General features: G+C 43.1%; 1 protein-coding gene across 1 annotated transcript in view; it reads right to left on the bottom strand.

Moving 5' to 3' along the window:
• Positions 1-24,406, bottom strand: part of MAPRE2 (microtubule associated protein RP/EB family member 2) — a 118,394-nt gene that overhangs the window by 66,610 nt on the left and 27,378 nt on the right. Inside the window, exon 2 of the mRNA XM_004703081.2 lies at positions 18,109-18,236. Coding sequence (XP_004703138.1) covers positions 18,109-18,236 — 128 coding nt within the window. The remainder of the gene's footprint in view (positions 1-18,108; positions 18,237-24,406) is intronic.

The raw sequence follows: 24,406 nt of genomic DNA, 5'->3' as shown, positions 1-24,406 counted from the left end.
TCATGAGCCCTTGATAATTTATATATTATTTTGTCATATCTTGCCCTTATAGAACTATAAAAATTCATGAGGGAGGGCTCAGATCTTGTTGACGGTGTTAAAAAAGAAACGAGGCTGGAGGTAGGGGAGGAAGGAGAGTAAATGTGGAGAAGTTGTGTTGAGACCATTATTTCTGTGTACAAGTGTCTTTACAGCATGGTATCTACACAATTCTTTTTCGAAAAAAAATTGATTGGGAGCTCTTATGGATATTATAACAATCCATCATTCAATTAGATCATGCATAATTGTAAACTGCTGCCACCATAATTTTCAAAACATTTTCTTTTCTTGAACTCTTTGATATCAGCTCCCCTTTATCCCCCTCCCCCTAGAAACCCTTATTATATTATTATCTTACACCATCCAATGTACCTGTTCACCTACAATTCTAATTTTCAGAACTTACCTATTTGTAGGACAAATGAGATTAAGAAACCTCAAGTGTACATACCTTTTCCAATTTCTAAAAGGAATTTCTAATAAATTATTGCTCACATAATTTAATCAATAGTTATTTATGTGTAATCACTCTGTAAACACTGCCAACTGTAGACAAAGGATAGATGGTCAGTATGCTACATGAGATACAGCTGATGGATGAACTACAGACACCCTATCTACAAAATGCACCCGTCTCAGGTTGCTGTCTTTTAGGCTGAGGCTGAAATCATTGACCTTGGGGCTGTGGACCAGGAGCTTGAAAGTTCTTCCATGGATAGAATTCATTTCACTCTCTTCTCAAGGCTTACTAGGGGACAGCTTACCAACATTTCCCTCCCCAGACCACTAACTTTCACCAACCAATAAAACCCTCTACCCTCCAGGGGGCAGGAGGTGTGCATCCCTGCAGCGCCCTAAGAAGGGCTGGTGGCCAGGGAAAGCCCAGCAAGGTGGTGGTTTCAAAGGAAGCCTGGAGCCATTAAGTGGAACTCATGAGTAACCAACACAGGAGACTCATGAGAACGGCAATAATTCACAGAATGCTGTTCTAACATGATTTGCTTTCTTTATAGAGTTACAGGATGATCCCAGAATACCTTGCTTTTCCATATATGAGGGTAAATAAAAATGTATTGCTACAAAATTATAGAAATAGCTAGTGAGCCAACATATCAAAATGTGAAGAAGCTATTGCCTCTTGACATGTTTTCCATCTAGGTTGATATACTTCTGGAGCTAGTATTTCCATCTCTAACTGCTCTCCAAGGACTGCCAGGAGAATGAACCAATCAGACTAAGAAGTCAGGTAGAATGCTTGTCAGTACAAGGATGGTGAGACTTATATGCTTTCGACATGTTATCAGGAAAGACCAGTCCCTGGAGAAGGCCGATTTGCTTGGTAGAGAGTCAACTGAAAGAGGAAGAGTTTGCATGGGCAGGACAGACATATGGCTAGCAATGAGTTTAAGCATAGGAATGACTGAGGATAGGGCATGCCTGGTCAGGGTTCCCATGACACCAACTCAATGGGCCCTAACAACAACTCTTCTCCAAAGAATCCCCTGCTCTTTGAGAACATGTCAAAATGGGAAGTTTGGGCATTCTCAAGGGACTCAGATTGTGTTCCCATAACTTCTGGGTTTTAGGGGACACAAAGAGTGAAAGAGCAAGATTAGGGCTGTAGGATGGGTGGAGTAACGGTTCCCAATGACATTCTGATAGGACAGCCGTTCTGTCTTGGACAAGTAAGCAGGTGCATTGCGATGGAAACGGTTGCTCGGCACAACTTCTTTGGCATTTTCCCACCAATGCAATTTTCAATTTTCTTTTAAATCATTTTATTGGGGGCTCGTACAACTCTTATCACAATCCATACATTCATCCATTTTCTCAAGCACATTTGTACAATTGTTGCCATCATCATTTTGAAAACATTTGCTTTCTACTTGAGCCCTTGGTATCAGCTCCTCATTTTCCCCCTGCCACCTCCCCTCCCTCCCTCAGGAACCCTTGATAATTTATAAACTGTTATCATTTCATGTCTTACACTGACTGATGTTTCCCTTCACCCACTTTTCTGTTGTCCGTCCCCCTGGGAGTGGGGTATATGTAGATCATTGTAATCGGTTCCCCGTTTTACCCCCACCTTCCCCTTATCCTCCTGGTATCACTACTCTCAATATCAGTCCTGAAGGGTTTATCTTTCCTGGATTCCCTGTGTTTCCAGCTCTTATCTGTACCCGGGCACATGCTCTGGTCCATCCAGATTTGTAGGTAGAATTGGGGTCATGATAGTGGGGGTTGGGTGGGTGGGGGCAGAGCATTAAAGAACTAGAGGAAAGTTGTATGTCTCAATTTTGCTATACTGCATCCTGACTGGCTCATCTCTTCCTTGTGACCCTTCTGTAAGGGGATGTTCAATTGTCTACAGATGGGCTTTGGGTCTCTAGTTTGCACTCCCCCTCATTCACAATGATATGATTTTTTGTTCTGGGTCTTTGATGCCTGATCCCTGATCCCATGATACTTCATGAACACACAGGCTGGTGTGCTTCTTCCATGTGGACTTTGTTGCTTCTCAGCTAGATGGCTGCTTGTTTATCTTCAAGCCTTCAAAACCCCAGATGCTATCTTTTGATAGCCAGGCACCATTAGCTTTCTTCACCACAGTTGCTTATGCACCCATTTTGTTTTCAGTTTTTAATTTTCTTAAAACTTCTTTATATGCACCTATGATCAGCCTGTGTCCTTTGAGAAAATATATCAAGGTTACCCCTCTGGAATTCCCCCAAGAAACAAAAAACCAAAAACAGTCACCATAAGCTTCTGAGCTGACTTCTCTGCCTTGCAAATGAGGTGAAACAAGTGTATTCCTGAGAGAGCTTGTCCGCAGCTATCTGATGCTTGTAGTGATATGTCTGAACATGTTTTATTTAGAATAGTCCCATGTGTGTATGAACTGGGACTCTAGTAGCAACACCCTCTGACTTGTTCTTCTACAACTCTAGCATTGGAAAGAATCCAAGGTAGTTTGAAACTGGAACAGTGGCATGGGAGAATGGTGTCTGATCTACTCTAACTTCACAGGGCTGGAGGAGGAGAACAAAGATCACTGACATCAGCTGTCTAAGGCTGATTCCTACTTTAACCAATTCTGACATCAACAGTCCCTCCCAATGATATACTCTACTTCTCTGCTAGGTTCAATGGCTAAACAGAATTCACAGACAATTACAGGGTTTACTATGTAAGTTAACAGGTTACAAATTCAGGAAAAATTCAGGATACAACTCTTCTTCAACTAAGTCTGTCTCTTCTCAGCAGTGTGCACAGGCATGAGTACCCTTGGCCCTTGCCCTGCTCTCAAAGTATGAAAAGCCTTGATTCAAAGGAGCTTTGCTTCAGCTCCATGGGTTGGGAAAACTTAACTCCCCTACCTGCAAACCCAATTAAGTTCCCCAGCGGCTCCCCACTCTTAGCAAGTCTTCTGCCAGAAGGCACTCAGCATTTTGCTCTGTAGGCTGGGGAGTTGACTGCTCTATCTCGCACTGGTCTCTTGGTCATAGTGCCTCTGCTGCCATCATTTCTGTGCCACTGCTTCTCACTGTCACTATCTCCTGGATTGAGGAGGTTCCGTGCAGGGGTCTTAGGCCCAAAGGATGTGCACCACTCCTGGCTTTTCTTTCTTGACGGTAGTCAGATCCTACGTTCTGCCTCTGGGATCTTTCATTGTAAATCTAGTGCAATGGCAAAACCGACCAATCCCAATCCCACAGGTATCATGTTCCTTATTTGCATCAGCAGCACATTAGCCAATCTTCTTGGTGGGCCAAACATTTGCATAGTGCTCCTCAGTTTACTATCGAACTTGGTAAAGTAGGAGGACAGCAAAAAAGAGGAAAGTCCTCAACAAGATAGACTGACACAGGGGCTGCAACAATGGCTCAAATGGAACAGCTGTGAGGATGGTGCAGGACCCCAAGCAGTGTTTTGCTCAGCTGTCAATAGGGTCACTATGAGTTGAAACTGACTTGATGGCACCAAACTACATCATGGAGTTTCAGAGACGATACCCAGAAGGGCCACACTGTGTTCCCTGCCCTGCACACCTGGCATATTTTCTTCAGGAATTGAATCCTATGACTCCAGGAGCACTGACAGGAACTTAATTTTAAAATGGGCTAGAAAGCAGGAAAGAGGTGTTTTGTTAGTGTTGTTATACAGTGGATTTTTAACCTCATCATGTGTAATTTTGAAGTTGACAAACATCCTTTCATTAAAATTTGGCTCCTTCCACAGTTTTCTAAAATAAACGGAGACACCAATGTAACGTAGGAGAAATCAACGTGGAGGATGAGACTGCTCCAGGAGAAGGTGAAGGCACAGACATGAAACAGTACTGGCATTCCCATCACATTCACATGCTCCTTATTGTCAAGTAAATTAGCCATAAAAGTGTATGACTGTTAGCACCTGGGAAATAACACACCCTTGGAAAGGAGAGGACAAATAGAGAGAAGTACCTTGCTATCTGCCAGAATGACATAATGGTTTCAGAGTGGGAAGAAAATCCCAATCTGAGAGTTATTTTAAGAGTTGCCAAGAAATTCAATTATTCTGTTTCCAGGTTTGCAATTTGAACATGCCCAAACAGTTGACAGAGATTTCTGACACTCCTTTTCTTAGTGACTACATGTCTGATAAACTAAATGTTAGAACACAATTGAAGGAGGAAAACATTAGAAAAAGGTTGTTTTTCTTTTGGAGACTAACAGGACTTGGGGGCACTGAGCCTGACCATTTTAACTGTATATAAATAAGTTGGCCTAATAATATTCCCAATAATCACATCCACAGTGTGATAGTGGATTATGTTGTCTGATGGCCACACTAGACATCTACTTCGGTCTGGCAACCTTGTCCTACCTTTACTTTGTAACTGGAAAACTAAGAGCTTGCCTGTGCTAAAGGAACACTGGTGGTATAGTGATTATGTGCTGGACTGCTAGCCACAGGTCAGCAGCTCAAAATCACCAGAGGAGGCACTCTTCTACTATACAGATTTAGTCTTGGAAACCCACAGGAACCGTTCTAACCTGTCCTTCAAGGGTTACTGTGATGTATGTATGGATTGTGATAAGAGTTGTAAGAGCCCCCAATAAAATGATTTACTACTAATAAAAAAAAGAAATGGGTAGCAGGGGAACAGGGCACTAACACACTCAAGATAGTGTTTATATCTCCACAGGGAAAGAGGGACCAGACTTTTCAACCCAGTGCTCCAAGATGTGAATGCAACATACAGGCATGGAGTAGGAAACCAGTGGAGAGGTCTGAGGGATCAGCCCCAATTCCAACTATGTGGACACCTGCCCCTCTCCACAGAATTTATTTCAGAGGACAGCACTGAAGCTGCAGCTCAGGGGGAGGGACATGTCTGATCAGAGCCCACGGGAGCAAATGAAGTGGAGGAAGAGAGAGTGGAGCACATCCTGGGGGATGGACAACAGAAAAGTGGGTGAAAGGAGACGTTGGACAGTAGAAGATATGACAAAATGATAATAATTTATAAATTATCAAGGGTTCATGAGGGAGGGAGTGGGGAGCGGGGAGGGAAGGGAATAAAATGAGGAGCTGATACCAAGGGCTCAAGTAGGAAGCAAGTGTTTTGAGAATCATGATGACAACAAATGTACAAATGTATGTATGGATTGTGATAAGAGTTGTACAAGGCCCCCCAAAATGATTTAATAAAAAACAAAAAGGGGGGGGATGGTCACTGGGAGTTGGAATCGACTCGATGGCAGTGAATTTGGTTTTGGTTTTTGTGTTTTCTGGATACACGTGTAATGCAAGGAGAATCCTGGTAGCATAGGATTAGGACCATTGGGTATAAGGTGTGTATGTTTACACATACACACACACACACACACACACACACACACACCATATATACTCGTGTATAAGCGGAGTTTGCAGCACATTTTTAATGCAGTTTTTGTGGTAAAATTAGGAGCCTCGGCTGGTATTTGGGTTGGCTTATACTCAAACACACACACACACACACATACAGTGCAGAACACCACAACAGTATTTAACTAGTACTTGCTATGGATTGAATGATGCCCCACGCGAGTTGATGCTGACTCACAGAGACTCTGTATAGTGGGTTTCCAAGACTATAAATCTTTTAGGACTTGCAGGCTAACGAGTAACCCTTTGCTCCCTGATATGTTATAAATCCTAAACTCCACACCCGTGGTTATAGTCCCATTTGGGAAGGGGTTATCTTTGCTATGTTAATGAGACAAGATTAGTGTTGGGTATATCTTGAGTCTTTTTTATCTTGTATCATTTTTGAGATATAATAGCGATTAAACAAACAGAGGAGAGATAAAGGGAGAGATGCTGCCAAGCTACATGATCAGGAGCAGAAGGCCAACAGAGACACGGGCCTTCCTCTGGAGCCAACAGAGGAAGCCTCCCCTAGAGCCTGCATCTTGAACTTGTACTTCTAGCCTCCTGAACTGTGTGACAAAGTACATTTCTGCTTGTTAAAGTCATCTTCTTATGGTGGTCCCGTTATAGTAGCATGAGATAACCTAGACCTCTGTGGCAGTTGCATAATCTCCTGTTAACTTGAGCGATGGGGTGGAGTCTAGCCTGTCAATCAGGTCACAGCGTGATGCCCTCATTTGTAGGTGTAGTGGAGATAAATAGCTCACTGGAAGCCAGGCCCACTCTCTCTGCCTTCCCTTTCCTGCTGTTGAGACACAGAGAGCTGGAGGAGATACGTGGAGACCCGTGTCAGCATTTAGACACTTCCACTGTCACTGGCCTGTGATCTTCCTGATTCAGCATCATCGCATGTGCTGCATGAGTCTAAAGAGGAATTTATGGACTAATACCAGACATATGGGCTAATGTCAGACTTATGGACTTGATCTGCACTGGCCTGGTATGTTTTCTCAATATACAATTGCTCTTTTATATAAAGCTCTCTCTTACACACGAGTGTCTATGAATTTGTTTCTCTAGTCAACCCAGACTAACACAACCTCTATCCTACATCCCCAACTTCTCCTGTATCTGACAAAAGCTATTTTGAAGAGCACGTCAATTAAATTCAACTTCATTAACATTTACTGACTAGTCACTAAACTTGGCAATGGTGAAAAGAGGTACCTTTCTAGATTGGAATAGCATTTCCTTTTCTTGAAACTACTCGTTGGGCTGCTAACCTCAAGCGCACGGTTTGCAAGCGCCAGCTGCTCTGAGGGAGAAACGGGGTGTGACTCCTGTAAACAGTTATCCCCGAAACCCAGAGGCAGTTAGACCCTGTCCGACAGGGTTGCTAGGAGTCGGTATCAACTCAATGGCAGGGTTTGGTTTGGTTTTTGGTTCTTTGAAAGTGACAGCATTTATTACTACCCTGGTGCCGTCAAGCCTGTTTTCAACCCATAGTGACAGACTAGAACTGCCCAACAGGGTGTCCCAGGCTATTATCTTCATGGGTGGAGAACACCAGGCCTTTCTCTTGCATAGCCAATGGGTGGGTTTGAACTGCCAACCTTTTGGTGAGTGGCTGAGCATTGAACTGCTGCACCACTCACCTCTTCTATTACTCTGAATCTGCATGTAAGCTGAGTCTTTGTCTTCCTTGGTGCCAGGATGGCCGAGTGCTCGGCTGCTAGGTGAATGGTGGGTAGTTTGAACCCACCCAGAGGCCCCACAGGAGCATTGTCTGCAATCCGTTCCCACAAAGAGTGCAGCCGAGGAATCCCTAGGCAGTAAGCCAAGCTCTCCAAGTTGGTGGGTGAGCAGTCCTTTCAGGTGGAGAATGGAGTCCATTCAGTTTTTACTGTGGCAGCACTGTGTCTGCTACACAGCTGGAATTTCCCAGAAACAGCTGGGAAACAGGTATGAGAAGGAGCGGTTAGAAGCAGATGGGAAATAGGTGACTGTTCTTAAATGCGTTGGCATGTTGCTTTATAGAAGACTAAAAGAACACCAACTTCCTACAATGAAGAAGTAGAAATGTATGTCTCTCAGCCTAGCTGCCATACACGCTTATTAATGGAATTAAATACATGGAACAGTGACACCCTTATGAAAAAACCAAGACTGCAGGGAGAGTGTTTTAAAAGGTCTTTGATTTCCCTCCATAGCACAGTGAGGAGGAGGAGGAGGTTGTGATGTCCTCTCAGGTCCAAGCTTGTTGGAGGAAAAGGCCATATGCTTTTGATTCCAATGGTGATCGTGCAGGCATCCTGGCAGCTGATTCACCGGCCAGGAATGATTTGAGGGAGCTGAAAAAGCTCTTTGAAGGGAGAGTATGATAGTTCATCTTGTGGGGAGGGGAGGAGAGGTTTGAAGAGAGGAAGCCAGGCGACCATGCAGAGAGAAGGGAGAGAGCTTTCCCCACCTCACTCCCAGGAAGCAGAGCCAGGAGTGGCCATGCAGCTTGGAGCGCATTTCCGTATGTTCCTACCAGTGTCTTTCTACCTCTGTTTAGAAAGTTCTTGATGACGGGGACACCACTGGGACACCCCCTTGCATTAAAATTACCAGATGTTTCATCGTTCATGAAAATATTTAAAAAGACACATACACACCATACAATCCAAAGTTATCATGTGCTGTTACACACAAGGTACATGTCAGAGCATGAGGCTATGATACAAAGAAGATTCTAATTCTAGAATCAGCTGTGAACACTTCTTTGAGATTTTAAAAGATTCCACAGGCCTGTTGTAAGAATTAAAAGAGATAATGCATACATACATATATATCCATATGGATATATGGCTATGTATGGTAGTTATATGTAGTGATGTGAAGTTGAGGTACTATGACATCATAATACCTCTAAAGCAGGGGTCCTCAAACTATGGCCCGCTGAGGACATTTATCTGGCCCACCGGGTGTTTTTGCCCCATTTGTTTTTTTTTACTTCAAAACAAGATATGTGTAGTGTGCATAGGAATTTGTTCATAGTTTTTTTAAAACTATAGTCCGGCTCTCCAACGGGTCTGAGGGACAGTGAACTGGCCCCCTGTTTAAAAAGTTTGAAGACCCCTGCCCTGAAGTATAAGACTATGTATTTATGTGCCTGATTATAGTAGTTGGAGCTATAAAAATGAATAGGGTTGAATCAGACTGCTTTGGATAATGAAATATGATTCTTCATGATGCACGTTGCAGATTCAAACAAAAAAGAACCAAAGAACAAGATGAGGCCCTCTGCCTCCCACCAGCAAAGAAGGGTGTGAGCACATACCTAAGCTCTCCCGGTTTATGAACATCTGCGATTTCTTCAGGCCTAAAATCTTTTCCAAGATAAACATACATATGAGGTCCTTAAGTAATCACAAATCCATTTATAAAAGGAAATCATTTCCCCTAAAATTTATGCTCCTTCTGTTAAAGTCTTTAAATTGAAAATGATTTGAACTAAAAAAAGAAAAAGTAAAGAAAAATAGCAATGTCACGCTAAAACTCGTGTTTTATAAAGAACAAATCTGTACATGAAGTAATTGACATCTTTAGGAAGTTCACAATTACTTTCTGTGTGTTGGGACGTATATGTTGTTGTTAAAGCTTGTTTTGATAGCTCTTGGTGGATCCTTTCAAAATAAGCATATCACCATATGCCCTCAAAGCAAGCATCTTATCATAAATCGGACAACACTATAGGAGAAGGGCTTCTTGATTAGGATGATGGCTTATAAATGAGTCCACCATATCCTTGGACTCCAGAGTTTTGTTTTTCCCCCCCTTCAAAAAATCCCCGGGACCACGAGTGCTGGGGCTTCCATGGCTCAATGACTGGTCTCAGAGGCCCACACTCTTAGCAGTATTACTTTGAAACCACCCCCACACCTTTTGATGACCTTCTCCAGAGTAGCATCTGGAGTGTTGATGCTTTCGAACTGTTGACCTTAGCTGTAGGCATCGACTCAATGGCAGTGAATTTAGGAGCCCTGGCGATGTAGCGATTACCTGTCAGACTGCTAACTGCAAGGTCAACAGTTTGAAAGCACCAGCTGCTCCAAGGGAGGAAGACGGGCTTTCTACTCCTGTAAAGTGCTGCAGTCTCAGAAACCCACAGGGGCAGTTCTACCCTCTCCTATAGGGTCACTATAAATTGGCATAAACTCAATGGCAATGAGTTTTGTTTTGCTTTGGAGGGAAATGACCACATCTTGTCGAGAATCTCAGCCAAGCTCAAAACACATGTGTGTAGTAACTAAATTGGTTATGAGGACTGAATACAGGGATGGAGGTCATGATGCAGCCGACTGCTTTCAATGACAGGCCATCCTGATATACAGAAAGAAATCATGGGACAGTTAGATATATGAGGTGAATAACATATATGAGGGGGCCTAAGATAGTTTGTGCCAAAAGAAAATGAAAAGAATGGAATTTCTCCATGAATTTTGACACCCCGTCCCCACCCTACCCCTCACACTCTTCCCCACTATAAGCAGTGAAGGGGGGGGGGGAGCTCCAAAAATCACTAAATCAGGTTTCTGGTCAATAACAAAGTATCAGGATAGATGCAGACAGCTGAATGCAGATGGAATAAGAACTACTGTATTCTCATGTTCAAAACCAAGTCCCTTTAATTTCTGCATTTGTGGAGACACCAGCATTTCATGCAGGACAGCAACTGAGGTCCCTCTCCCCACTGCCCAGCTCCCTTTTTACCACTTTTCTCTTCCATTAGTTGGTGTGTTTGTCCTGTAGAGTGAGTGAGAGGTATGGAGGAGAGAGGACAGCAGAGCGAGCTGGGCAACCTTGCTAGCCTCCTGATGTGCAGGCCAGTCAGCTAGGCTCTCCCAGTGACCCAGCACTAGACTTGAGGGCTTTACGGCTATTCTATTCCCAGCTTAGGGACCAGGGGGGGAACATGAAGAAAATCAAAAGTAAATGGTAGAGGAAAGTCAATTCCCTAAGGCAGAGGGAGATGGGTGAGAAGAAGGGAAAGAGCAGACACACTTTCTTCCACTCCCATTGGACTCCCTTCCCCATTTCTTTTCCCTCTTCTTCCCATGCAGTCTTTGACTTTTGCTGGCATCTCCAGGGAGGCATCATAGCTAAGCGCTCCGCTCCAACTCATCCAGGGCTGTGTGGGAGAAAGACCCGGCACTCGGCCCCCTTCAAGATGACAACCTATACAATCCTTGGGGTAATTCTACTTGGTCACACGGGATCACTACGATTGAATAAACAAGTTATGGCACCTAACCAGTATCTAGTAGCTTGACTCCCCCCCCCAGGGATCTTTAGCACCTTGTTGTCCATTTCCTCTCCTTGAATACTTATGAAACATTTAGTGAACTGATCTGGGCTAGTACTAAACAACACCCCTTGCACCCAGCTTTCTAAGTAGATGTTACACATCAATTGAACCAAAATATTAAATATGCCTATGCAAAACATAAAAGTACCTCTACCTTGAGTATTTTATTTGATTCCAATCTCATATGTCATCATGGGAAATTTATAAACACTCATTTTCAAAGCCAGCATCAGATTTAGGTGAGAATAACACTACTGTGGTATTATCATAGGTAAAATTTTCACCTATTGGTAGCACACTGACTTTTAAAATTTATTCAGCTGCCTTTTTAACTTTAGACTTAAAGCTGCATTTGATACTAAATGCACGCCAGATAGGCATATGGTTACATGACCTAGATTTAATGTTCAAAGGAAAAACTCATAACATTCTTGGGGTAAAAAAACAAAACAAAAAGAAACAAACAAAAAAAAAACCCTACTAAAAGTAGGAAGTTAGAGCAAGTCATTTTCATTGCTTTGCAATTTACTGCAACGTATTTCTATGTTATACCTCCTCATATCGTCTTTGTTCCAAAACCTTTTTAAAAGCTAACATAAAAAAACAAAAGATGTTATAAAAAAGCAGGAAAATTTGAAGAAAATAGAACACAAATGTAGGTCATTTTTTTTAAAGAAGAGCTTATATTAGTGTTAATTATTAGTTGGGAGTGGGGAGATCACTTAGCTGAGGAAATGCAACCAGGGGTCTGACAGGATTGAGGTACAGCCTTTAGGAAATAAAGAGCAGCACATAAAGGGTCCCCTGCTCTCAGGTCGATTCTGACTCATAAGCTATCCCTTTATAGGTCAGGCCAGTACTGCCCCCGAGGGCTTCTGAGGCTGTGAATCTTCACAGGAGCAGACACCTTCAGCAGGCTCCTGACTAGTGGCCAATGGGTTTACACCACTGACCTTTCGGTTAGCAAACCAACCCACTGTGTTACCAAGGATCCTTACAAGAAAATTAAAGACAGTTGAAATGTGTGACGGTATTGTGCAATATGTTTTCCAGAGCATATACTACAGTAAAAGCCCGGAGGCACGCTCAGGGAATGACATAAAATCTGAAAACAAAACTCAATGCAAAATATCTTGCTATTCTTAAGTCGGGTGAAGACGAACACTTCAGTGGACAACACTTGGTTTTGTTCTTATCCTAATTTCACTGTCCTAGCTTCCTGAAATGCCTTCCAGAACAATCATGGGCATGAATAAATAAATTCATAAATAAATAAACAGAATGATAGCTACTTCTTGCTAAATGCCATCATTGAAGACCTCAGAAAAGTCACATTTTAAATCATGAATAAGGAAACTGTGCAGGTTGGTTTGGGATCATTTAGTTTTACTTTTAGTGGTTTGGGGTTTCTCTAAAATAGAGAAGCTCCAGATTGCAGAAAACTGTCTTAGGGGATTTGTCAAAATGCAGAAATTCTGATCCCAAGACCTAGTATAAACAATAACAAACTATAGTTAGGCTTGAGAAGAATGGGAATTCCAGAACCCTTCACTGTGCTCATGCAGAACCTGTACATGTATCCTTTGAATAGAACAGGGAATATTTCATGGTTTAAAATCAAGAAAGGTATGTGTCTCTCATCACATTTAATCAGAGAAGCTGGATTATATGAAGAATGCAGTATTAGGGTTGCAGGAAGGCTAATTAACAGCCTGTGACATGCAGATGACACAGCCTTGCTTGCTGAAAATGAGGACTCGAAGCACTTGCTGATGAAGATCAAGGATTGTAGCCTTCAGTATGGATTAAAACTCAAAGTACAGAAAACCAAAATATTCACAACTGAACCAATATACAACATTATGATAAATGGAGAAAAGATTGAAGTTTTCAGGGATTTCACCTTGTTTAGATTTGCAATCAATGCTCATGGAACCAGCAGTCAAGATTTCAAACAACTGATTGCATTGGCTAAATCTGCTGCACAAGACCTCCTTAAAATGTTGAAAAGCAAGGATGTTACTTTGAGTAGTAAAGTGTGCCTGACCTAAGCCATGGTATTTTCCTTCACCTCCTATGCTTTTGAAAGTTGGAACATTGAGTAAAGAAGGCCGAAGACGGACGCATTTGAATCATGGTGCTGGTGAAGAATACTGAAAGCACCAGGACTGCCGAAGAACAAACAAGTCTATCTTGGAAGACATAGAGCCAGAACGTGCCTTAGAAGGATGGTGAGATTGGACATGTTATGAGGAAAGATCGGTGCTGGAAAGGACATCACGCTTGGTAATGTAGAGGGACAGTGCAAAAGAGGAAAACCCCCGACAAGACGGATTGACACAGTGGCTGCAACAATGGGAACTACTGTGAGGATGGTGTTTGGTTCTATTGTGCCTAGGGATCCCTCTGCACTGGAACTGACTCGATGGTACCTAACAACAAGAAGAATCGAAAGGAAGAGATCTGGCAGCATATGGGTTCTGGGTTGGGCTGCTTACTGCGAGGTCAGCAGTTCAAAACAAGCAGTGACTCTAAGAGAGAAAGATACAGCTTTCTACTCCTGTAAAGATTTATAGTCTCAGAAACCCACAAGGGCAGTCCTGTTGTCCTACAGATTCCCTTGAGTCAGAATCGACTGGATGGCAGTGAGCTTGCGTGTTTGTTTATATTAAGGGTCCCAAGAACCTGCATTTGTCAGGGTGTCAGATGACAAGTGCAATATGGAGGTCATTACTCTGAGGAAATTACTGCCTGAAACAAATTCTCTACTATGACGTTTAAACTGGTTTGAGCAAACTGTGGCTATTTCAGAGCAGAGAGGAATCCTCAAATCTACTTTATTCTTCTGATTTTTCAATCTTGGCAACTTAGCAACCAGATGAGTTCGCCTAATGAACATTATCTGTTCGGAAATAACCTAAATTGTTTCTACAAGTTTTCAACATGCCACAGCAGATGAACTGTAGCTACCAACAGTTACTAAAATCCAGCCAAATGCTTTCTTTGGGACAGTATACCCCACAAGCTGGCTCTGGGATAATTTTATAAAAGGGGTGCTATAAGAAAATCACAAATGTGGCTTCCAATTCTGCTGAACTGCCTTACAGGCTTATGAGAATGTTTAAAAGATCTGCAAGGAAATGATATATATATATATATAACGTGCAAACATTTCCTATTAGGTTGAAACAAATATATTAATTTTTTCACATTTCATTTGCTCTCGGCGCCTCTCCCAGTGGTTTGCAAAGGGACTTCCCGAAGGGTTCCTTCACCATTAAGGTCTGTGACTTGGAATTTTTTTTACAACCTCTTTTCCTTACCCCTCCCTTACTGTGTCTCTTTTCCTTGATAACCGGCCCCTTTTCCCCTATTCATGAGTACATAAACCTCCTGTGTGTGTAAGACACTCATTTCTGTTTCTGCCTCCTCACAGTTGCAGTCACTTTCGTCCGTCCCGGAAATGCGCATTTCCGAGGGGACAGTCTGTGCCAGACACCCACTGGGCGCTAGAGACCAAAGATGAAGACACAGACTTCCTACTCTAGAGTGGCTCACGATTCTGAAGAGAGATCCACAGACAATTATAACACAGAGCCGTGTGTGCTCTAACTAACCGCGGAACTGCTAATGATAGAGCAACTCTGCTGTTTTCCCTCACCAAATTATAAGTAAGATATTTGAGGGGTCCCGTCACACACAGCGTGTACATCATTGGCACAATAAAATTTGAGTGACAGAGAGATGAAGTTGAGTAAGATGCAGCAGCAATTGTTTCTGGAAATAATGAGCCATTTCATTAGGCTAACAACCTGGTACCTCACTGGAATCTAAGTGATTTGATTTGAAGGGCAAAAGACTGGCTAGTTAGCACCCAGTATTGACCTCAAAGGAGTCTTGCTTGGTGCTCTGGGAAGGTCTGCAATTCAAACTCACCAGCCGCTTCATGGGCGAAACATGAGGTTGCTTGTTCCCATCCAGAAGTATAGACTGTGATCAGCGATAAGTCAGAACAACTGAATGGCAATGGTTTGGTTTATGGGTATTGACCTCAAGGTGCTGTCAATTCCAGGAGCCTCATTTTTCTTATGCACGAGTCTCCCTGGATTTGTTTCTCTAGTCTACCCAGACTAGCACAGATGAGTTCCCCTTTCTCACCCTTACCCCTCCCTGACCACCCCCCTACTCTCATGATATCGCTACTCTCACTACTGTTCCTGAGGGGTCTATCTTTCCTGAATTCCATGTGTCAAGAGCTCTTACCTGTACCAATATGTGTTCTCTGGTCTAGCCAGATTTGTAAGTAAGGTAGAACTGAGTCATGGTAGTGTGTGTGTGTGTGTGTGTGTGTGTGTGTGTGTGTGTTGAGGGGAGAGGGTATTCAGGAACCAGAGGTGATGTGTGATTCATTGGTGCTGTACTACACCTTGGTTGAATCATCCCTTCCTTATACAACTTCTGTGGGGGCATGTCCAATTGTCTACAGATGGGCTTTTGGCCTCTACTCCAACTCCCTCTTTCACATCGATGTAATTGTTTATTTTCGATCTTTTGATACCTAATGCCTGATTCTGTCGATACCTCATGATCGCACAGGCTGGTGTGCTTCTTCCATGTGGGTTTATTTGCTTCCCTACTAGATGACCGCATGTCTGACTTTAAGCCTTTAAAGACCCCAGATACTGTATCTTTTGATAGTCTGGCACCATCTGCACTCTTCACCACATTTACTTATGCACCCATTGCCTTCAGCGATCATATAGGGAAAGTATCAAAGAGTGCCAGGTTATCAAAAACAAAATGTTCTTGTGTTAAGGGACGCCTTGAGTAGAGGCCTAAAATCTACCTGCTATCTTAATACTTAACATATAAATATATGTGCATTGGCCTCTATCCCTTTTGTTATAAATATACTGTATTTCATATGTACATGCTTATAGCTATACCTCTATAAATAGCTTTTGCCTCCTCCTATTACTATTGGTTCTTGATCATATGGTAGCTCTTGAAATGACTGGCAGCAGGAAAGGTTTCTATACTTTCATACACTTATTCAATCTGCATGCTGAGCAAATAAAGAGATTGGACTATCTGAAGAATATGGCATCGGGATTGGAGGAAGGCTCATCAGCAATTAGTGGTATGCAGATGATACAATCTGATGGTAAGTGAGGAGAATTTGAAGCACTTACTGATGAAGATCAAAGACCACCCCCTTCAGTGTGGTTTACACTTCAATGTAAAGAAAGTAAAAATCCTCACCTAACAACAGTAGTGACCTAAAGAAAAACAATCACAGGACTTCACACCTGAGGTCTAGGCAGCAAAGAGAGGGTGAGTGAAGCAAGGCCCAGATTCTGGCCAACCTCTCTGCCCTGCTTGTGGCTGAAATAATTCAGGGAGAAGCAGCGTCATTAGTATTGAGAATCAGTCTTCTTGTCTACTCTATCCATCCAAACAGGGAGCATATAAATCGATGGGCGTCTCACTTGGCAATGACCTGCCAGTGACTCCTGCATTTTTCAGACACTGGGGCTTTCACATGTTGATTGAAGTGCTAGACATCTTTTTACATATAACCAACCAAGTCAGCTGTACATCCAGTATCCTGCTGTGACCCAAACCAAAGACCCCTTCATCTCTCGCATGGATTTTCACGTGAATACGTTCGACGAATATTTTTTAAAGTATTTTCACAATAGAGTAAGAGGCAGAGGGAATTTCTTACCTACAAGCTCACCAGAAGAAAACATTTGATGTTTACAAAGAAAGACTGTTTCTTTGATACATACTCTCAACCGATGAAGTATTTATTAAAACGAAGCACTTTGAGATGCCTCTGGCATGTTTTTATACCATGCTCACATCTTATTATTGGTGTCCAATATTTTCCCTTTTAAACAACCTGAACTTACTATGCGTTTATTTCCTGTAGACCTACTTTGCATTGGGGAGGTACCCCACAGGAATGGTGACTAGTCTCCTCAGGGGGAAGTTTGGGCCAGAGTGACTCTGGAGAGGCGAGTGCAGTGGGGTAGCGTTGCATCAGGGGAACAGTGAGGTCTAGGAAGCTGAGGGTCCTTCCCTGGATTTTAAATCGCGGACATATATCCACTGCATATGGAATGGAAAAAGACCTCCCCTATAAAGGAGGCATGAGGAAAAAAAATGATGGTATGCAAAAGGGCAGGAGTCTTTGGGGAATCAAAGTGTTCTGTGGGGCAGAGATGCAGATGATGCCACTGGAGCCGTGGGCTGAAGCCGGAACACTAAGGACTTTAGCACCGCCGGGTAGAGAGCCTGAATTGTATCGCACAGGAAGTATGATCTGGAGCCCTGAAGGTCTACGAGAGGCTGGAATCTGTTTTAGGAAGGCAAGTGCGGTAGCCGACAGAGAGGCAGCAAGGAGAGCAGTTAGACAGCGGTTCTCAACCTGTGGGTCGCGACCCCTTTGGGAGTGGAATGGCCCTTTCGCAGGAGTCGCCCGATTCATATCAGTAGCAAAATTACAGTTATGAAATAGAAATGACAATGATTTTATGTTTGGGGGTCACCACCATATGAAGAACTGTAATCAAGGGTCGCAGCATTAGGAAGGTTGAGAACCACTGAGTTAAAAGGTTATTACAACAGCTCAAGCAAGTGGCTATGCAGATTATCTGACAGGATGGCTCTGTGCTATAAAGGCTCCAAACATGTTTCTCATAGGTTCTCTAGGTAGACATGAGTTTCCCCCTGCAGTTATATCTCAGTGCTGACATGTCTCATGCGGTTCATAGATCATATTGCACATGACAGTAAACAGATAACTCTCTTACCTGAACAAAGCTGTTCCACTTTTGTGTAGTTTAAGGATACTATGTCATTAACCCAGGCAATGATGTCATGTCTGCTCATAGTCTCTTGGGTTATCGAGGTAGAATACACATTGACCGCCATTCCCCAGCTGGAAGAGAAAAGAGGTGTATTTATCTACAAGTGAAACATTAACTTAGACACATAAAAGAAGCCTACTGAAGATCAGGGTCGCTGGCAGAGAGCTCTTGCCGTTGCAAGAATTCTGCTCCGACCTCTCTGGTTCTCGCTGTCCGGTCTACACTGGTCTAGCTGCTAGACCAAGGACTCTAGTGTGTGCTTTCATGGAGGACCATTTGAAGCAACCCTAAACTAGACCCCAATGCTCCGCAGGTTCTGGATTTCAGATTTATAAAACTATTATTTCACTATTGTCCTTAAGTCAGTTTTTAAAAAGGTCTGTAACAGTATACACCAGAATATTCTTCTTAGTTTTACAAATTTCATAGCTCACACAATTACTTGCCAATCAGCACCTCCTCCAATCTGCTCCTTTTTTGAAGTGCAAACTGAAGCTCAATTGTAATAGCTGCTCAGATTACAAACACTATCATCACTATCACTGGACCCCTCGCCCTCACACCTCCATCCAGTGAATCAGCTAGTCCTACGGGCTCTACCTTCTGAGTATTTTCAGAAGCGGCCACACTGATGCAATCTTCGTCTCTCTCATCTGAAGTTTTACGTGCTTGATATGCAGAGCTTGCATGTTTGATCATGCTTGGTAAAGTAGAGGGTCAGCGTAAAAGAGGATGACCAAAAATGAGAAGGACTGACACCATGGTTGCAAAAGTGGGCTGACACATAACGAGTGGGAAGAAGGTGCAGGAATGGGCAGTGCTTTGTTCTTTTGTAGTTAGGGTTGCAATGATTCAAAAAAGACTAGATGGAACCTAACAGCAATAGTAAATGGCATCTCAATTTGTACTATTGCCCTCAGCCTGTTGTCAACACAGCACCAGAGGGAACCTACTGACATCAACATCAGATCTTTTCCTTAGCTCGAATCTCCCCGTTTCATCAAAGTAAAAGTCAAAGCTCTTAGTTTTAGAAGGCCTTAAGGGTCTAACTGACATCTTCTTCTACCCTTTCCTTACCATTCACTCTGCCAGCACTGGCCTCTCTTGGCTGTTTATTGAACACTTCAAGCGTACATCAACTTTAAGGCTTTAACACTGCTGTTGTTTCAGTCAAGAACATAGCTCCACATAGAAGGGTCCATCCTCCGACACTCTGACAGCGTGCTGCTTTCATGAGATCTTCAGCATGTGACAATGCTTCCATGTTATGTGTAAGGTTTTCAGCCACAGCATCCTCCAAGGTGGGCAGCCAAGTCCTTTTCAGAGTCTGTTCTTAGTCTGGAAGCTCTGCTGAAAGCTGTTCACTTTGGGTGGCCCTGCTGGCATGTGAAATACTAGTAGCATGGCTTCCAGCATCACAGTGACATAGAAGCCACCATAGTATGACAAACTGATTGGCAAATGCTGGTTTTAGTTCATGAATTAATTTTTTTAATCTGCCATTTAAAAACTGTTTGCTTTTGCTACTCAGTGATGTAGCGTACTAATCACAAGGTTGGTGGTTCAAATCCACCTCGGGAGAAAGCTGAAGCTATCTACTCTCATAAAGATTTCGCCTCAGAAACACTTTAAGGCAGCGCTAATCTGTCCAATTGAGGTGTTATGAGTTGGAATCGAGTGGGTGGCAGTACATTTATGTGAATTATATAAAACATTAGTAAAATAATACAAAATATGTTGAATATTAATATACAATTAAAATATTTCAGATCGGTTGATGTGATTTTCATACAGTTACATGATTTGGCACAGTTGATTTCTTTGTCTAATATTCCCTCCCCTCCGGCACGCCCCCCCCCCCCCCCCCCCCCCCCCCCCCCCCCCCCCCCACACACACACACCTCAGGCAGTGGTGTAGAGGCCCAGAACGGTGCTAGGTGGTATTGAACCAGCTTGAGATAAAAATATGCTCTAGGTGATTTTAAAACAAAGCTAAACGCAAAGCAAGGTAGATAGAATCACATCTGTGCTTCAGAAAGATAATCCACATGCAAGTGAGTCACAATTTTCTGGGGAGAAGGACCAGTAAGCAATCTACAAGACAAGGGCAGGTACAAGAGTTATGGCAGCAGCTTTCTGTCAGTCCATGAAAACAAGGAAGCAAACAGCTTACTGCAGGTTTCATCGGTGAATCACCCTTTCCAATGAAAGACAGCATGCGCCCTTTCCTAGATACACGGACCGTAACACAAAAAAGCCAAACAAAAGCACTATCTTCCTTCAAAGAGCTGACAAGGAAAATAACCTGATTTGCACTTTTAAAAAGACACCAAAAATACCCCCCAAAAAAACCCTCATTTGTGCCTAAACTTCTATTCTAACTTTTTCTACCAGAACCTTCTCAAACCAAGATAGCTGCAAACACCATGGCTCCGATTCCAGCTCACAGTGAGCTGGAGCACAGAGTAGAACTACTCCACAGGTTTTCAGGGCTGTGATCTTTATGGAAGGTACCCTGGTGACACAGTGGTTAGAGCACTCAGCTTCACCCAAAAGAGCGGTGGTTTGATTCCGTCCGCTGGAGAGAGACCGGCAGTCTGTTTCTGCACAGATTCACAGCTCTGGACACTCTTTGGGGGCAGTTCTACCCTGTCCTACAGTGTTGATCTGAGTCGGAATTGACTCTTATTTTGGTGTTTGGTGGGTTTTAGTTTGGAAATCTTTACAGAAGAACGGTACATGTGGGTGGCTGGTATCAGGATGATGAAGTGGGAATATGTGTTATCTTCACTGCTGTTGTTTTAGACAAGAACATAGCTCCACATAGAAGGGTCCATCCTCCGACACTCTGACAGCGTGCTGCTTTCATGAGATCTTCAGCATGTGACAATGCTTCCATGCTATGTGTACGGTTTTCAGCCACAACATCCTCCAAGGTGGACAGCCTTGGACATTTTAGAAATTAGCCTAATGGCTGCTACCATTCAAGCAGGGCCAAAAATCAATGACAAAATATTCTAAAGTTTTGTCCAAGAACAAACCTGGCAAGGTTTATAGATGATTCCAAAGGAGTCTTCAAAACCAGACAAATATGTACAGCTAGCATTTTATGTGTGGCCTTTAACTAAAATGACTTCTTACTCAATGCATTTTGTCTTTCTGGCTCACCCCACCCCTTACAAACAGAAGATTATAGCCATACTTGGGAAGGAGCTCCTTTGCCTGACTTCCTCCATTCACGCTTTGATCACACTTCTCTTGAAGTAAAATACTCTTTCCAGCAGTCTTAACAATAGGCCAGGTGTTCCAAGATCCTGGCATGGGCCCTGTGTTGGGTGTGTGGCTATGGAGAGACGGGTCTGAGTGATTAAATTTGGGAAGGAGGCATGTGGAGCCCATTTTCAGCTTTTAAGAACTGAAGTCTGGGCTTGCCAGGCCTCCCAAGTTTAGACAAGGCCATCTGCAGAAGAACATTCTTCTGAAAGTGGGTGACAATTGTCCGCTGCTCTGTAAGGAGGTCCAGCTGGCTTAGATTTATCATAAAACCCACTTTGAGGCTGAGTTTTTAAAATCCCTTCCTGACTTCAATTACCTTCTTTAAGTAACTCTCTAAAGGAGTCCAGAGGAGCCCTGGCAGCATAGTGGGTTACACGTTAGGCTGCTAATTGCAAGGCCAGCAGTTTGAACCCACTAGTTGCTCCATGGGAGAAAGCTGAGGTTCCCTGGTCCTGTAATGATTCGCAGCCTGGGCAGCCCACAGGAAGCCTACGCTGTCCTTCCTATAGGATCACTATGAGTTGGCACCGACCCGATGTCAACCGTGGGTGAGTAAAGGGCTCCACATCCACAGGGAAGTGTCACGTTTCTGATAAACTCTTCTGAAAACCCATCCCACCCCAGGCTAATGTCATCTATAGTCTGTCCACTCTGACACCTGTGTCCATGTTTGTGACTACCTTTATTTCCTCTCTCTCACTGAATTCTCATTCCTTGGGGCATTCTTTGGTTAAGGTTTAAGGACTGTCCAGGGTGGCCAGTTCTTGCCCAGTGGGTAAGAGGGATGCTTATTTCAAATGCACGTGCAAGCATGAAGAATTTGCTTTGTTTTTCTAACAGCATTGGCCATTTTGCTAACACTTCTAAGTAGCCACAAATATTATGGTAACAGTTTACTTTGCCAACATAAAAGGAGAAAATTTAAGCCAACCATTGATAACGAGAGATGAACACGCAAGAACAAGCTAGTTAGTGCTGTATCTTTATAAAAATAATCTGCAAATTTCTTGAAACAAACAAACAAAAAAGGTATATTCAGACCACGGGTCAAAGGACAGAACCCCACAAGACCACTTCTGCATTAGACTATATAAGGGGGCTTCAAAGGGTCGTGGGAAAATGGAAGTAAAACATAAGAGAACTTTCCCACAACATCCATGCAGTTCCTTATGTGCTATCAATCCAGGGGGCATGATTTAGTACAACTGAACACATTTTCATCTAAAAGGAAAAAAAGCCCTGTAATAACACAAACAGACTGCCTCAGCACCTCCTTCCTGGCTCCCGTAAGAAAAGATCAGTGTTCAATCTCTTGCAGCTGTCTCTGGTAATAAACTGGGCATCAGTGGGGAGTGATACATGATTGTGCCCTCTAGGCAAGAAGCTTGCCCACTTTTCAGCAGCACATAATTCTCCTCAAGGAAAGGGCATTCTCCAGATCATTTTTTACTTATCACCCTCTCTCTCTGCCATCTGAAGCCTGGGCAGAGGGAGCAGAGTTTGTTCGAGGAGGTAGCTGGGGCTGACTAAGGAGGGAGTCACAGACGGTGTCCATGAAAGGCAAACTTGACAAGACAAAACCTCCCCAAAGAAACATCATGGGAACTTGTATTGCGTTTCATTTAAAATCAGTTATCAGAGCTGCCGGTAGGCTTGTGGAATGATTGATCTGTGTGTGAATTTCAGAACTGGGATGGGAATTTAAGAGGTCATTTATTGTCCTTGGGTAATAACAAACTTTAGCACTGTGGGCAGATGTGCATCTGTTTTGTCGTTAGAGGGCCCTGGGATGCTGCTGAAGGTACCTTGTGGTGCAGTGGCTAAGTCAGTTGCGAACCAAAAAGTTGGCAGTTCAATCCCACCAGCCACTCCAGGGGAGAAAGAGATGGCAGACAGCTCCTATAAAGATTACAGCCTTGGACACCCAATGGAGTAGTCCTACTCTGTCCTACAAGGTCACCGTGAGCTAGAACTGACTCAGGACAATGGGTTGGGTTATGGCATTAAGTTAGTACAAGTTTAGCAATGCAGTAGTTCTGGAGGGAAATGGAAGGGTTTCCTCGAAGGCTGAGGTCTGAGACCTAAACTGACTTCAGAGAAGGATGACAGGAATAGCAGATCACTGCTTACAATTCAGAAGCCCTGCTTGTACTGGGGGTTAGGTGTCTGGCTGCTAACCTCAGGGTCAGTGGTTCAATTCCCCCAGGTGCTTCTGTTCATGTAAAGACAGATACCCTATGGAATTGTTCTATCCAGTCCTATAAGGTTGCTATGAGTCTTGAATCAACTTGATCGCAGTGGGTTTGGGTGGGTCTACAATTTTCAGATACACACATTTTATTAAAATGTAAGTTTTAAATAAACTATTTTTCCCTCAAAGTTAAGTTAGTGAAAACTTGAGAAGGGTGAAGAGAACCAATGTAAGTTGATATTATTGAGTTCTTTAGAGAAAGAGTTGACTCTGATTCTCAGTGGCCCTATGCGTTTCAAAGTAGAACTACTTCCTAGGATTTTCCTGGTGGCTATCTTTACAGAAGCAGATTGTTGGGTCTTTCTTCCGTACCTGCTGGATGGGTTGAACTGCCGACATTCTGGTTAGGTGTGTGAAAACTACGTGGATCATCTGGAGAACTCACCCTATGATACTCACTGGTCAATGAGTTTTCTCATCATGCTGCTATTTTATGGTTTTACAAGCTTCTGATTATTGTGCTATTAATGTGGTCTTTGATATAATTCCTTGTTTAATAATGCTTTTAATATGAGCACAAAGGTCCACTTAGTCTGACAATCAGAACTTCAGCTAATAGCTGCAAACTCCCCAAAATAATGACCACAAATATATTCCTTTACAAAGTTGCCCTTCCATTTTAGCATAAATGACTACTTCTAACTGCAGATAGATCAAACACTTTCTTGCCATACAACCAAGTATTTAAAAAAAACCAGAATCATCCCTTCCATG

This window comes from Echinops telfairi, unplaced genomic scaffold (genome assembly GCF_000313985.2).
Source record: "Echinops telfairi isolate 266 unplaced genomic scaffold, ASM31398v2 ScPeMD7_7400;HRSCAF=8409, whole genome shotgun sequence".
NCBI classification, from domain to species: domain Eukaryota; kingdom Metazoa; phylum Chordata; class Mammalia; order Afrosoricida; family Tenrecidae; genus Echinops; species Echinops telfairi.
This window is presented reverse-complemented; position numbering and strand designations above follow the sequence as displayed.